General features: G+C 37.0%; 1 protein-coding gene across 3 annotated transcripts in view; it reads right to left on the reverse strand.

Moving 5' to 3' along the window:
• The window catches only part of cadm1b (cell adhesion molecule 1b), a 213,789-nt gene that overhangs the window by 186,423 nt on the left and 14,830 nt on the right, over positions 1-12,536 (reverse strand). For all 3 annotated transcript variants that reach the window (XM_058634123.1, XM_058634124.1, XM_058634122.1), the window contains exon 3: positions 6,417-6,529. In XM_058634123.1, the coding sequence (XP_058490106.1) occupies positions 6,417-6,492 (76 nt within the window). In that variant the 5' untranslated portion in view covers positions 6,493-6,529. The remainder of the gene's footprint in view (positions 1-6,416; positions 6,530-12,536) is intronic.

A 12,536-nucleotide genomic window follows, 5' to 3' on the forward strand; every position in this document is an offset into this window, starting at 1 on the left:
CAGGGGAAAAAACCTCTGCATCACTGTATCAGCCCAAGTGTGAGGAGTCTTAAAATAAAGCACACACACACATTTGATTTACTGACAGGAACCCGCGGCTTCACTCAGACAAACGGCAGCGGCAGAAACACGAGCGTTACGCGTGGAGTCAAGTCGTACGTGGAACGGGGAAAAAAGGAGCTTTTTGAGCAGCTTTTGTTGAATTTCCAGCTGCCAGTTCCTCCTCGTCCTCCAGCACAGACAGATTCACTGCCACCACATAAAGCAGTGCCACACATTATCTATTAGCAATTAGACGGAGAGGCTTATTAGGCAGAGTTTAATGTCAATTTAATGAGCAATAAATTCCATTTCTTTAAATAGAAGAGTGTGTATTATTGTTACAAATGATGTTCTTTGGTGATCTCAACGTGCACCAAATGAAATGCTTCACAAGTGAGCACTGATGTCAGCGGGACACTTAAGTGTGGGATTAAGATTTATCCTGAATCCACCGTACTATACTATACTGCACTGTACTATATGGTACTATACTGTAGTATACTGTACTGTACTATATTGTACTGTACTGGACTACACTAAACTATATTGTACTGTGCTATACTATACTGTAGTATATTGTACTGTACGATACTACACTATCCTGTAATGTACTATACTACACTGTACTGTACTGTACAATACTGTACTATACATATAACCCTAACCCTGTAATATTACAAGAAAAAAGTTATAATATTACGAGAATAAAGACATAACATTATGAGGAGAATAAAAGCCACAATTTCACGATATTAAAGTTGTATTATGACAAGAAAAAAGCTGCAATATTATGAGCGTTGAATGCCTCCTTTCACATGATTTGATAGTTGAAAAGCTTTAAATAATGAACTTGTAATATTACAAAAAAAAGGTCATAATATGATAAAAAGTTGTAAAATTAAGAATTTTTCTTTTAGTGGTGTATGCCTCCAGCCACACAATTTGATACCAAATAGGCTTTTGAGAATTAAGTTGTAATATTACAAGACAAGTTGGAAAGTTACAAGAATAAAGGCATACCATTACGAGGAACAAAAAGCTACAATTTGTTAAAGTTATAATATGACAAGAAAAAAAAGCTGCAATATTATGAGAATAAAGTTTTAACATTTTTCACTTTTTCAATTATGTATGCCTCCATTCACATGAGGATTCTTATCATAAGAATCAATATGTCATGAAGAGTTGGGCCATTCTGATGACGTTGCAGATGTTGCAGAACATTCTGGATCCAAAATCTTAAATAGCACAACCACAACTTGACATTTCCTCCACCACAAAGGAGAGAAGTTCCTCCTCTCCGTTAAGTCTCTTCTGGAGATACAAGGTCTTTTCAAAGCCCCGATTCTGATAAAGATGAAGTATTTCCTTATTTGTGAGGAACCAAACCAGTGACTTTATTCTAGTAATATTACGGCTTCAGAAAGAGTCTTATTGATAGCTATGCTGTTAAACCGCTGTACACCAATACCATTCGTAGAACTATGAGTGGTCGTAGGAGGAGGTTTACTGTCACATTTAAAGTTTGTACCTGAAGGTACACATTTGGACAATATCGAGAGATGCCAGAAATTTACCACTGCACATTTTCATGTCTATGTTTGCAATTTTACTACATGAATTAACTTTAAATTTATGCAAATAAATGGTAAAAAAAAATTGTTTAAAATGTACTCTTAATGTTACCTTTTTACTAAAGTTGGGGTTCTTCCTTGTGTCGCGCCAAAAGGACAAGGGGAGACAAACTTTAAAAAATTACTTGTATCAGTCAACAGGGGTCAAAGGTTCTCCTTAATTATCACCAATTCACCTGTCCTCATCATTCACCTGTCCATTTTTACTCAGTAATGGATGTGATTTTAAATGTAGTGAAGTTACAGTTAAAAGTACAGTACTTCAGTCACAGTAACGCAAGTAAATGTAATCCATTACTTTCCACCAAGTGCATACATTCCTGTACCATTGCATTATAAAAAAGGTACATATGACTTTTAGGGTCGTGAATTGTACTCGAAGCACTGAGAGACAAGCATTCGTGCCCACACTGGTACTTCTATTTTTGAGTAGCGAGTAAAAGCAAACCAGCATTTCCACATAAACCACTGCAGCAGACTGGACGACACAGAAAGAAAAAAAACCCACACGGTACAACAAGTGCAGACACTGCTTTAAGTGCAGTTCTGTAAATACAACGTTCAAAGAGTCAGAGAGAGTGCAGCAGACTTCAGATATGTACGGTCACCCACAGTATGGCTGTAATGAGCGTGTATGGCAGACAGATGAACACATGGTAAAAGCGATCGATTTGAATTCAGCATGTGCACATTATTCATATACAGTGTGAAGGAATTGTCAGTCAATCCACTTTTCTGTTGTCCTAAAAGTATCATGAACCATAACTAAAGCTAAAACCACCAGAAACTCAACAGTGTTCACTGGTAACGGAGGAAAATGAGAGAATTCAGACACGACAAACACAAATCGCAAACACTGCCACAACTGTCTTTTGGTGCAAACTCTCAACTATCAAAGCCAAAGCCGCCAGCGACGTGGGACGACGGACGTTTTCAATCCCTCACTGTGTCACACGCCAACGGGCAAAGGAGAGAAACAGCCACAACTATGTATGTTCCCCCTTTGTTTCTCTGGGATCGGGTCCTTCAGTGGCACCTACAGGCGTCGTGACAGCTCGTATTGATCCACTTCACCGTCACTCAGACCTGACGAATGACTGGAACCTGGTGGCTATGAGGAGGATTTATGAAACCTTCATGTGTCCTCACACACACAGAAAACTAAATGTATGACATTTAGTTAGGGTATGCATGTGCAGTACATGTTGTAATGGTCAAAATGATCATTTCAGACATCTGCACCTTAATTTAGGGCAAAAAAGTTAACTTTAGGAAACGTGTGCCTGTTTCCTACAACATTAATAAGGTTATTAGGCGATGTCTTGCCTGTTGTCGTAGTTGGTCAGAGATTTAATGTTAAAGACAAAGCGTGACAGGAACAGTTTCATTCCTGAAGCAATAATCCTTTTAAATAAAAACACGTCTTTTATTGTGGCACTCTGCCAGTTTCTTTATGGTATTTTAGTGTTTTTTATTGTTCTTTTTTTATCTTCTTTTACTATGTTTTAAATCCTTTGTGAGTATGTATCCATCCCCGTGTCTAAGTCTCTGTGAAATAGGGAAACACGCCACTGTTCAGTGGAAACAAAATCTACCTACAGTAAATAAATAAAGAAGTGAACTAGTTAACTTTAGGTGGTTTGACAATTATTCTGTGTCTGAAGTGAAGTGATGTTTGCCGTGTCCATCTAGAAAACAAGATAACTCAACATTCTCAAATAACACATTGTAATTTCACACATTAGCAAATCGTTTCTATGCTACTTAAAAAGAGTCATAGATGTTTCTTGGAAATAATTAATGTCTTTAAGTTTCTGCTTTCCAGCAGAGTTTCCCAAACTTTCTCCATGAGAATTAACTTTTTGAAATATGGCAAAAAATGGCATAAATTGTGACAAGAGCAAATTTATGACCAACTTGTGGCCATATCCGTAACATGAAACATATAAATTTGAATTGGTTAACAAATAATGTCCAATGAATTAACATTTTTAATGCAGATTATTTTAAAAAAATTTACAAAAATCTGGAAAGTTCTGCAAATTTGTTGACAGCTGCAAAGCTTATTAAACTATGTTTGCTTCATCAAACTAAGCTTTTCTAAAATATATTCTGTATATATTGCAAGTCATATTACTGTCACAATAAGTAATACAAAAAATGCATTTAGAAATGTTAGCCAAATATTAATACCTACAGTCAAGCAATACTATCAGACATGACCAAAGGAAATCACCCTCGACAAACTTCAGAACTGAGTGTTAACATGGGAGTCAATGGGACTCGTGCATACATTGACCAGAACTCTGTGCGCTTTTAGGTGACTTTAAGAAAAAACGTCATGTGAAAAATGAAAACAACGCACAGGGTTAGATGACAACCATAGCAACATTTTTATGTAAACATTGTCTGTGTAGGTTGGAAATTGGTTGGATTTTTGTGAATATTTTCATGTGTGCCACACTTTCATGTGTACACAAAAAAGTACAAAACTCAAATTGTCATCGCTTAAAAACCATAGGTATCAAAGTTGTTACATTTAAAGTTTCAACCACATCTCTGTGTTAAAATATGACGACACTCTGAGGCTCCAAAGTAGGCACTCGTGTATATCATCTGCATATATACTGTAGAAACACAGGCTGTTTCCAAAGTTATTAATATTAATCCCAGTAGGGATATCATTAAAAGGTGTGGATATCTCAAAATTAAATTATGGATATTCATAATTTCGTCACAATTGAGTTAAAGATATCTGTGATAAGGAAACCAAACCACGCACACAGATGGAAAATTTGTCCTAAGAAGAATAATTTTGATTGTATTACAAATCCAGACAAGCTGCTTTGTTTTCACACTTCATCATGACACGAGGCAGCTCTTTAGCTCCAGCAGTCATTATAAAAAATTTCACTTTATGATGTCAAGGATCAGTTCTCTCACTCTCTTTAATAAACTCTTTTTTCTTTGGTATCTTTGTAATAAAAGTGAAAACAGCCAGGTAGTGAGTTAGACTGTTCGACTCTCAGCAGAGAGACACACAGAGTTCACAAAGTTCAAACCCACCAATTCTGGGTTATTAACAAAAATAAAAAAACAACATGGACGGCTGTCAGAAAGCAGACTGTCACTACACAACACAGCGCCACAGATTGGGTCACGTATCTTTCATCGGCTACAGCAGCAACTGGCACCGGGACAAATAGACCGAAATCCTGAACTTTAATCATAACCACAATTCAAGTATTAACCCTAAACTTAACCAGTTCCTTTAGAAATTAGGTTCTGCCTCATTAGGACCAAGTTTGGGTCTCAGGTTCTGGTATGTTTACCCTAATTTAAACAGCTTTGAGGGATTTAATGGCTTAAAAGTAAAAAAAAAAAAAAGCAAAAGCAAGTCAAATCTTAATTATTATGTTAATAATGTCAGTTAAAAATATTGGTTAAAGTTAAGATTAATTAGAGATAAGATAACATAAGATCAGTTAGAGATAAACTAAGATTGATAAAGGTAACATCAGATATTACAGAGAAGTTAAGATAATATTAGTTATCAAAAGATTGGTTAAAGATAGGGTAAAATAGGTTTGGTTTAAGATAAGGGTTTTAATTCAAGGGAAACCACATAACTTAAAACCAGGTCCTGATCTACATTACAAGGACTTATTTGTCCCCTTAAGGAAAAAGGTCCGCATAAAGTGAGTGTGTAAACAAATGTAGGTCCCTGACACACACACACCTGTTGATGATGATGATGCAGACACAGATAATGACATGTGACACACAAATGTGTACTCCAGTGTGGTGTGAGAACCTGCAACTGTTGCTCATCATCGTCTCATCATTACCATCACATGACATTTTAATCGCTTCACGTGCGTCAGTAGTGTCAGCTTTTTAGTTGTGTGTGTGCTTTGTTTTTTTTCCTGGAGAGAGAGAGAAAAAAGCACACACAGAAACACAGACCCTGACGCATGGAACTGTGATGCAACGAAGCGCGGAAATGATCGGATTACCGGGGGGGAGGGGGGTGGGGGGTGATGAATGATGAATGAAGCGGGTTTTTTTGGCGCTTCTTGGTTCATGAAGGAGCTGGAAAATCAGATTTACATGTTCAGCCTCACTGACAGAGAGAGGAGGAGGAGGAGGGGACATGGAAGTGAAGACTGCGGACTGGACACAGAGACACACACACACACACTCACATGCATGCATCAGAGGCTGCAGCTGCGCGGCCACAGGACACTGTGTGAGACTGCAATGCGTGTTTTTATTCGCCTTCAAACGCGCACCTGAAGCGCATACATGACTGTTTACACTCCGTGTGTGCCTGTGTGTGTGTGCAGTCCTTTCATAATAAAAGACCCTGCAGCTTCCTTCCAGTCAACACCACTGTCTTCAACTTCAAATCCCGCTGCTGCTGCAACAACCATTCCAAACCCTGATCATCATCACCAAAATCATCCATGCCGATACTTTGTCCACACATGTGCACGCGTGCAGCACTAACTCACAGCTGACTCTCCGTGACAACAGAAAGAAGCGCGTGCAGAGTCTGTGGAAAACATTGAAAGATTTTTTTTTTTTTTTTTTTTTTAAAGTGATGCTGTGTGCGCATCATCCTCATCATCATCATCATCCCCCTGCGCGTAAAACGCACCACAACTTCACTCTCTCACACCGTGTGTGAGCAGCTTAAAACACACACAGAGAAGGAAGAAGAGGGAGAGGAAAACTTACCTTTGAGAAGAAACGCGGCTGAAATCACGACAAGAGAGAGAGAAAAAGCCAGAGATCCGCTCCCCGTGATCGCCATGTTGAACACCTGCTGGAGACTGGCGGCGCTAAATCACCTACACACACACAGAGGAGCGAGAGAGAGAGAGCGAGAGAGAGAGGAGGAGGAGGAGAGGGAGAAGTCATGGGATGAAAATGTAGACACATGAGAGGCGGAGAGGGAGGGAGGGGGAGAGAGAGAGAGAGAGAGAGAGAGAGAGGGGCTGTGATTACATTATGTTGCATTGACACTCAAAGCCTGTTCAATTTTATAGGAATTATACATGGATACACCGTAACTGTGCATCCATGGGCTGTCAATCAATCAATCAATCAGTGTTAACTTGTACCACGTGCAACATCAACACATGTAACTCATACTGAGGTTACACACAAAAATACATGAATGAAATAAACACATTATATTCATAGCAACATAAAGTATTTAAAAAATATGTACATTAAAGGGCCACTTCACACCAAAAATATACAGGTTTTTTTTATTAACTTCCAGAGTTAGATGTGTTATCCGATCATCAGGCAGTGGATCTGAGATTACACGTCTCATTACCACAGCAAAAGAGGACACGGAGATTGAAAAAAATAAATAAAATTGACAAAAATTCAACCTCAAAATCACTTCCTTCAATGAAAATAAAAGCCCTTCACCTACTTACTGTGTTTCGGTCAAGTTTTATGAGTAAAAGATCTGAAAAATTCAAATGAATTAAAAATAATAATTATAATGTGACTCTGTAATAAATAAATTAACCAATAAATTAACCAAACACAGAAGCGTCACAATAAGTTTATTCTCCATTTGACCAAGTGGGGGAAAATAGGCGAAACCGCCCTTTAATGCTGGAAAAGATAAATAAACAAATACATATACACACTAATGGAATCATCAGTGACAAACTGGGCAAACAAGAGTGAAACTGAGGAAGAAAATCAATAAAAAAAAAAGATTATGAAATCAAAAAAAATTAAATCAATAAATTAGCTGTATTCATTTAAATAAAGTGAGAGTGACATTAAAATAATTAATAGTAAAATGGAAGAATAAAATAAGACAAATGTAAAATAACAGATTAAAGTGGAATCAGTCAATCAATAAATCCATCAACAAATAATTACAAAAGAAATACATTAAATAAGAAGAATTAAAAAAAAGTAAGTAAATTAATTAATTTACACAAATCCCACACGAGAGTAGAAACAATTCAGTAAATAAATCAATAAATAAGCAGAATAAACCAGTGACATGATCAATATAATAAATAAATGAAATCCCTACATGGGAAGAGATGGCACTGATGATTTAAGTGGAAGATTTAAGTGTATTAAAACAGTTAAGGGGTAAATAATAAATTAATTATCAAATATAAATACAAATGAATAAGCATAGAATAGACTCAATTAAATTAAGTCATGGAAAAACACTTACAAAAATGTAAAAAATGAAACTGTAAATAAAAGGGACAACTCTGATGCCTGATGGAAAATTTAAAACACCATGAGTTTTCTTTGATGGTTATGGTCTGTTAGTTCACAGATAATTCAGATTTAAAGCAAATAAAACTAGATTAGGTCAGGTTAGTTCAAGTTAATTGTAGTTGTGGTAGTTGTTTTATGATCATTTAAAGGGTCTATATTTACAAAAACAAACATAAATCCAAGTAAACTGAGTTAAACCGTCACTGTCACATTCACACCTGTTAAACTGAAGGAATCATCAGTGAAGTTTGCTGCTTCTCTGCTCCTCAAACTAATGTTGTTCAATGTCTACTCAAAGGGCGCCCCCTTCTCTTCACATGGAGTATTACATCTTTGTAAATGTGTGCCGTGGAAGTGTCACACTCCTACCAACATCAAATCAAAATTCACCATTTAAATAGCATAGATAATACAGATTATTAACAATGACCTTGAAGTCCAGATGGAGACCAAAACCTGGTCCTAATGAGGTAGAAGCTCATTTCTAAAAAAGATAATCAAAAGATAAGTTTAGTTTTAGATAACATTAGACAACGTTAGTTAAAGTTAAGATTAATTAGAGGTAAGATAACACAAGATTTCTTAAAGATAAAATTAATTTGAGATAAACTAACATGAGAATGATGAAAATTAGTTATATATAAGATTAATAAAAGGTAACTTTAGATAATATTAATGATAATGTGAGTGAAAGGTAACTTTAGATAATGTTTGTTAAAGATAAGATTAAGTAGAGAAAACATAAGATAATATGAGTTAAATATGATTAAATATGACATTAGATAATATTAAAGATAACTTGGAGGATAATATTAGTTATCGTAAGATTGAAAAATAAGATAACATACTGTAAGTATAGCTAACTGTATAATAAGATTACTTAGAGATATGCTGGCATAAATAGTAAAATGTTATATGTTAAATAAATAAGCTAACATGAAATGATTTAAAGATAGGTGAACATACGATTAGTTAAGTGTGGTGAAAGACAAGATAGCATAAGTATAGTAAACTGTAAGATAAGTTAATATAAGATTAGTTTGAGATAAGCTAACATGAATTAGTTATGGCGCATTTCCACCAGCTCTACTCGCCTCGCCTCAGCACGGCATGATTAGGTTGCATCTCCACTACAAAAAAGTAGAGAAACTGTGGTGACTTCGTTTTATGCGTGACACACACACGAGTGACTAGTGACTAGTGACTTTACACCACACTTCTGTAGTTGTTGGAGATTAACCCACGTTTTTAGGATTGTTAAGTTGTTTTACTTTATCTACAATTCGGCACTGTTCGGCCTGATTTCTGTCCACATGTCTCCGGCGTACAGCCTCCTACTCCACAGACTACAGCGGCAGCGGCCTGTGGCACACGATCAGCGGCGCTGTCCCTAAATCCACCACTCCACTTTAAATATAGAGGTTTCCCTGGTAGTTGTTGGAGATTAACCCACGTTTTTAGGATTGTTAAGTAGTTTTAAGTGATCTACAGTTCGGCGCTGTTCGGCTTGATTTCTGTGTGGGACGTCTCTTCCTGTGACTGGACTCTGGCCAGTCAGCAGCCGGCAGTATGACCAATCATGGCATAGTACCTACCTCGCCAGAGCAGGTACTAAAAATAGTACCTGGTACCAGGTACTAGGCTAGTGGAAACGCTACTTAAACCATGCCGTGCCGTGCCGTGCCGTGGCGAGGCGATTAGAGCCGGTGGAAATGAGCCATTAGAGATATGATAGCATAAGATTAGTTCGACACAAGATAGCACATAATTAGTTAAAGATAAGCATAAAAAACATAAAATTATTCAAAGATCGGTGAACATAACATGAGTAAAGTTTGGTTAAAAATAAGATAACATAAGTACAGCTAATTGTAAGACAAGATAATATAAGATTAGTTTGAGGTAAGCTAACATAAATTGGTTAAAGATAAGCTAACAAGATCAAGATAAACTAAGAACATCAGATTATTTGGAGATATGAGGAATGAGGAACATTGTGAGTTCAAACATTAAAACTCACCTCTTTCTTCTCCTCATGAAGCTCAGAGTTGAAGTGAAAGTTTTTTTCTCCTACAAACGGAGAGAATTTAAACACATCTCAGTTCAACAGAGCTTCAGTTAAAACAACGTGAAAATGTCAAACCACACATTGCCAAAATGTTTGTTCCCCAAACCTCTATTATTTTAAAATGTTTACAAGGAAACTTGACATTAAAGTGGTCTAAACAGCCTGAATGAACAGTCCAGAGTTCAGCAAAGCACGCACATATTCAATAATATACAATATATAACAATAATCATTCATTTTCAGGTTAATTTCAAATCGTTCAGCGTCTCAAATCAGCTCGGAGTGAGTTATCTTTACCAAACAAAACGTAGCAGACGATCTCTGGCAGCTTCTCCCGTCAGTTGTTGTTTTTTAAAAAAACAGTGAACTCATCTCACAGTTGTCTCATAGAACTTGTTTTGCCGTGCGAGTGAATCATCTTAACAAATACGATCTGTGGGGGAATCACCTGTGATCTGTAACAACAATCAGGACTGATGGAGGTTAGAGACTCACCTGTGTGTTCACCTGCAGTCACGAGGACTCACCTGTTACTGCGCTGATCACACCTGATCGTGATCATGATGATGATGATGATGATTGGTGACTCGCGCAGCACCGGTGTCTCTGTTGCTGTCAGTGTTAATTGCTGGGGTTCCAGATGGTAGAATCCCATGGGTTTAAGAAAGTGCAGGGGGCGGGCCTCGAGCCGGGAGTGGAGTTTATTTTGGCAGAAGAGAATATTCATAGAATACCACTACTACTACTACTATTACTACTACTACTAGAACTAGACTAAATGTACAACTACTACTGCTGCTGCTACTACTACTGCTATAATGTGCAGAATTGAAAATTAGATTAGTAGAAAGTTACATAGCTATTTGGCTAACTATTTTTGCTAGCTTAGATGGAAAGATACATAGCTATTTTGCTAGCTTAGATAGAAAGATACTTAGTTATTTTGCCAGCTGTTATGCTAGCTTAGATAGATCAATACATAGGTTTTTGGCTAGCTTAGATAGAAAGATACATAGTTATTTGGCTAGCTATTTTGCTAGCTTAGATAGAAAGATATATAGCTATTTTGCTATCTTAGATAGAAAGATACCTAGATATTTTGCCAGTTGTTTTGCGAGCCTAGGTAGAACTGCACATAGCTATTTGGCTAGCTTAGATAGAAAGATTCATAGCTATTTGGCTAGCTTAGATAGAAAGATACATAGTTATTTGGCTAGCTATTTTGCTAGCTTAGATAGAAAGATATATAGCTATTTTGCTATCTTAGATAGAAAGATACATAGCTATTTTGCCAGTTGTTTTGTGAGCTTAGGTAGAACTACACAGAGGTATTTGGCTAGCTTAGATAAAAAGATACATAGTTATTTTGATAGCTTAGATAGAACGATGCATAGCTATTTGGCTAGCTTAGATAGAAATAAACATAGCTATTTGGCTTGCTTAGAAAGAAAGATACATTTGTGGCTAACTATGTGTGTTCTTGTATTTGTTGCCTCTGTAGGACCTTTTTTCTTGCATAAACAGAGTCCTAAGAAGAACAGTACATTTCCAAGGCTATTTGGAGATTAAGACTTAGTTTTGTGGTCAGAACTAGGTTTAGGTAAGAGTTAGGTTAAAGGTTAGTGTTCAGCATTTAGTTGGCTGAGATTAGGGTGAGGGTCTATGGAAGACAGTATGTCTAAGAGTGTCCACACTAAGAATATTGATCAAGAATGAGTGTGTGAGTGTGTTATAATCTCAATATGTCACTGTTTTCATGTTGTCCGACTTCCCCTCTCATCTGAAACCTGGTGCATTTGGTAAATTTGGGAATATCTGAGCGGGATCGCAGAGTTACAGAGAAGCGTGCATGACACTGCTGAATCTCATTTCCCTTTTATGTTTTTTTTTTCATTGTGTCAAAGCAGCACAAAGGCTGCTAATTGCACAATCTATTCTCTGAGACTGCGTGTCAGTCCTCATTCCATGGATGAGTAGATCGCATTTAGAACTTCACTCTAATGCCGCAGCCGTCCCCGTCACTACAGATTGAATTCCACACATCACATTTATTTCAGATGTTATTATCTGTGGCAGCTCACCAGTTCTGCCTGCCACTCACACACACATACACACAGGTTAGTGCAGCTATGCTTTTAAGGACCCTGCATTGATTTGCGTTCATTTCAGAACGTAATCTCTAGACAGTTAATGACTGACACTAACCTTAACCTAACCTCAAATCAGATCTTGGTCCTAATCTTAAACAGTTCCTCAGAAATGAGGTTCTGCTTCATTAGGACCAGGTTTTGGTCTCCATGAGGGCCTGACAAGGTCAGTGTTTATGCCAGAAAAAAGTAGTAAAGAGGTAACAAATACAAGAACACACACTCACTCACAGTCTCCACTAGGTGTTTCCTCCTCTCAAGCTCATTTACTTTCTGACCACAAAAGCAGTGGTCGGTATCTTCAGGGTAAACCTGGTGGAAATGTGCTCAAATATTTATGTTTCCTCTCTTTTTTATTCAGATTTTTAACTT

The sequence above is a fragment of the Solea solea genome, chromosome 7 (genome assembly GCF_958295425.1).
Source record: "Solea solea chromosome 7, fSolSol10.1, whole genome shotgun sequence".
NCBI classification, from domain to species: domain Eukaryota; kingdom Metazoa; phylum Chordata; class Actinopteri; order Pleuronectiformes; family Soleidae; genus Solea; species Solea solea.